This window comes from Schistocerca nitens, chromosome 8 (assembly GCF_023898315.1).
Source record: "Schistocerca nitens isolate TAMUIC-IGC-003100 chromosome 8, iqSchNite1.1, whole genome shotgun sequence".
Classification (NCBI taxonomy): Eukaryota; Metazoa; Arthropoda; class Insecta; order Orthoptera; family Acrididae; genus Schistocerca; species Schistocerca nitens.
The window spans coordinates 16,413,999-16,418,089 of record NC_064621.1 but is presented as its reverse complement, the minus strand read 5'-3'; the positions used below and the strand labels follow the sequence as shown (position 1 = coordinate 16,418,089).

The following is a 4,091-nucleotide window of genomic DNA, read 5'->3' as shown; positions in this document are numbered from 1 at the left end:
GACGTACTAGGGTAGTCATTGCTATTACGGTGTAACGCATCACGCTTATGCCTAATAAGCAGGAGATGTGGTTACGATTACCAGTGTCGGTACAAATTTGAATTCATTTCTTTGCCATACACGATTATTATAGATAAGGTTAAATTAATTAATTAAGTAATAAGTAATTTACATGTTCCTTTTAGGTGATAAGTTTTTCAACGGTAAGAACGAAATTGTGTGTGTTGCGGCAAGTTTCATTTACTGGTGCGCGCGCAGGTACAGCGGCCGGACGAGCCCCGGCGGCAGCCAAATGGATAAGCTGGGCTCCAGGGGCAGCCCGCCGCCCGCGCTGGGCAGGCTGCAGGGCCGCGCCGGCCTCAGCCCGTCGGCGTCGGCGGCGCAGCTGGAGCGCTACCCGGCGTCGCCGCCCGCCGCGCAGCTGGACAAGTACCCGCCCCCGCAGCTGGAGGGCCGGTTCGGCGGCGGCCGCTCGACGCCCCAGCAGCAGCAGCCCGAGGGCCGGTCGACGCCGTCGACGCAGCTGGACAAGTACCCCGGGCCGGCGGGCCGGCAGGCGTCTTCGCTGTCGGAGCACCGCTACGGGCGCGACTCGCCGACCGTGGTGGCGCCGCCGCCGGCGGCGCTGCTGGAGCGCTTCGCGACGCCGCCCGCCGCCCCCGAGAACAGCCTCATCGAGCCGTACGTGCCGCCCCCGCAGCAGCAGCAGCAGCAGCACGCGGCGTCGCCCCCGCAGCCGGGCACGGCCACCGGCTCGCTCGAGCTGAGCCGCACGCCCAGCGAGGAGCCGCCGCCGTCCAGCGAGGCCAAGTCGAAGAGCGTGTCCTTCGAGGACGAGGAGCAGTCGTCGCCCGCGCCCGTCTCGCTCGTCGTGCACCCGCCGCCACCCGCCGAGAAGCCCGAGCGCCGCGTCCTGTCGGCCCGCGAGCGCTGGCACTGGGCGTACAACAAGATCGTGATGCAGCTCAATGTGAGTACCGGCAGCACGCACCAGCCTCCCGCACCCAGCACCTGTCCATTCTCACGCGCCCCTGCATTATCGCCTCAGTCTACAGCAGTCTTCTAAAATTTGATTACAGCACTCGTCACCAAACCGGGAACGCCATAGCCACGTCACTGCGTTCGAAATATTAACGAATATTCCGAGAACAATATGTCACCAGTAGTTTCTGTGCTGAACGAGGGGTGCTCTGCAGTTTGCAAGCATACAGTGAACAGCCAAAAAAAAAAAAAAAAAACTGGTACACCTGCCTAACATCGTGTAGGGCCCCTGTGACCACGCACAAGTGCCGCAACACGACGTGGCGTGGGCTCGACTAATGTCTGAAGTAGTGCGGGAGCGAACTGACACCACGAATCTTGCACGACTGTCCGTAAATCCGTAAGAGTAGGAGGAGGTGGAGATCTCTTCTGAACAGCACGTTGTAAGGCATCCCAGATCTGCTCAATAACGTTCATATCTGGGGAGTTAGGTGGCCAGTGGAAGTGTTTAAACTCAGAGGAGTGTTCTTGGAGCCACACTGTAGCAATTCCGGACGTGTGGGAGTTTTTCATTGTCCTGCTGAAATTGCCCAAGTCCGTCGCAGTGCAGAAATACATGAAAGTATGCAGGCGATCAGACAGGATGCTTACGTACGTGTCAGCTGTCACAGTCGTATGTAGATTATCAGCGGCTCCATATTAAACCAACTGCACGCGGCCCATACACCATTACACACACTCCACCAGCTTGAACACTCCCTTGCTGACATGCACGGTCCAAGCAGTCATGAGGTTGTCCCCGTACACGTACACGTCCGTCCGCTCATTACAATTTGAACCGAAACTCTCCCGACCAGGCAACGTGTTTCCAGTCGTCAAGAGTCCAGTGTCGGTGTTGACTGGCCCAGGCGAGGCGCAAAGCTTTGTGTCGTGCAGTCATCAAGGTTACACGAGTGGACCTCCGACTCCGAAAGCCCATATCGATGATGCTCCGTTGAATGGTTCGCCTACTGACACTTGTTGATGGCCTTGCATTGAAATCTGCAGCAATTCTCTTCAGTCGTCCTTGGTCCCGTTCTTGCAGGATCTTTTTCCGGCCGCAGCGATGTCGATGTTTTACCGGATTCCCGATATTCACGGTCGTACGGGAAAATCCCTACTTCCTCGATACCTAGGAGATGCTGTGTCCCATCGCTCGTGCGCCGACTATAATACCACGTTCAAACTCACTTAAATCTTGACAGCCTGCCATTGTAGCAGCAGTAACCGTTCTAACAACTGCGCTAGACACTTGTTGTCGTATATAGCGGTGCCGACCACAGCGCCGTATTCTTCCTGCCTACGTATCTCTGCATTTGAAGTGGCATACCTATACCAGTTTTTTCGCGTTTCGGCATGTATACATTCAAAAATTCATTGCCCAAACTAACAAGGATGATATAGGAGACAAAAAGATATATTTCGTAAAGCAAACTTACGTCGAGAACCCATATCGCGTTAGCACTGTGCGTGCCGAAGTTAATATCCGAGTGGACCAGATGTTGTTACATCAGATGTTAGTTTAAGATACGTGACGTGTTGTCGTGTCATGATCTTAGAGACTGAGTCAGTAAGCAGAAATAGCACTACTGCTTGCATGACAGTTGCGTTGTCAACATGGAGCGCTACACATGGGGAACTGCGCCAACGAAGGAATAGCTGAAGTTCCAGCGAATGTATCGCGAAAATCCCTCTGCACGCAGATGCCCACATCACTGCGAATTTACTACAGTCCACACTGGACTGGGGAATACCAGCACATTGACGGTAACCAGGGCAAATACTGGATGACCACGGACGGAGTGGACACCTAAAGTCGAGGGAGTAGTGCTGTTCCACTTTGAGAACATCACAGAAACAAGTACAAGGGGCAATTTCTGCTGTGGTCAGTATTCACAATAGTTTAGTATGGGATGCGTTACCTGAAGATCTGCTTCAACCTTATCGTCCTGTGAGAGTACAGTCCATCCACCTCGTCTTCACTATGTACGCTGGTTTCTGCAACAGGCTAATGACCGCCCTCTTTTTCTTGACGACGCTGCGTTTATAGATGAGGCTCAGTTTTCTCGGAAAGTCTCAATTCGCATATGTGCCCGGATGAATATTACAATTCTTCGAGGTCATCAGAGACGTTTTGCAGTAGACATGTGGATCGCTATCGTGGGTGACTACTTAGTTGCGCGTTATACGTTGCCTGCTCGGCTCAGGTCTTGGAAGTCCACCTGCCGACGTTGTTGGAGAGATACCACTAGGTATTAGAAAGCGGATGTGTTTTCAGCATGAGGGAACCCAGGGCATCTTTTGCAGAAACAGTCCGAGCGGTAATAACCAGTACCTTTCGCAATCGGTGGATCGGCTTGGGAGGTCCTGTACAAGGGCCGGCAAGATTCCTGAACCTCATCAACTATACTTCCTTCTCTGGGGCTACATGAAAGCCGCCCTCGATGGACGAGCGGTTCTAGGGGCTTCAGTGCGGAACCACGTGGCTGCTACGGTCGTAGGTTCGAATCCTGCCTCGAGCATGGATGTGTGTGATGTCCTTAGGTTAGTTAGGTTTAAGTAGTTCTAAGTCTAGGGGACTGATGACCTCAGATGTTAAGTTCCATAGTGCGTAGAGCCATTTGAACCATTTTTTGAGCTACATGAAAGCCGAGGTGGATTCAGCCCTGTTCACTCGGAGGCGGAATAGATTGTAAGAATTCTTGCAGCAGCCACACAAATACAGAAAACACCGCATGTTTTCCAACGAACACGTAACTCTCTGCTATGCCGATACCGGCAGATATTTAACTTTTACTGTAACTTTATAGTGATCATAACAATAAAGCAAAGAAAAACTTTCAATACCGTTTTATTCACAATCACACAGAATAACCTCATGGTTACTTAGTACTCCAACAATACGCATTTCCGACACGTAATTACCTTACGAAATACACATCCCATGGAGGCCACTTCGAACATCCGTTGTGACGTGGATGCAATGCAGCTTGTATTGTGTTCAGAGACGATTTGTTGTTGTTTCACAGACACATGTTCAAAGGAAATTTTTTCCACCATTTCCATTCAGG

General features: G+C 52.2%; 1 protein-coding gene across 1 annotated transcript; it reads left to right on the top strand.

Annotated features, from left to right (window-relative positions):
* The first annotated feature begins 292 nt into the window (after nucleotides 1-292).
* On the top strand, nucleotides 293-1,066 carry LOC126199068 (uncharacterized). The gene has a single exon (XM_049935781.1). It carries the CDS (start codon nucleotides 293-295, stop codon nucleotides 1,064-1,066), a length of 774 nt encoding a protein of 257 aa, XP_049791738.1.
* Nucleotides 1,067-4,091: the final 3,025 nt, after the last annotated feature.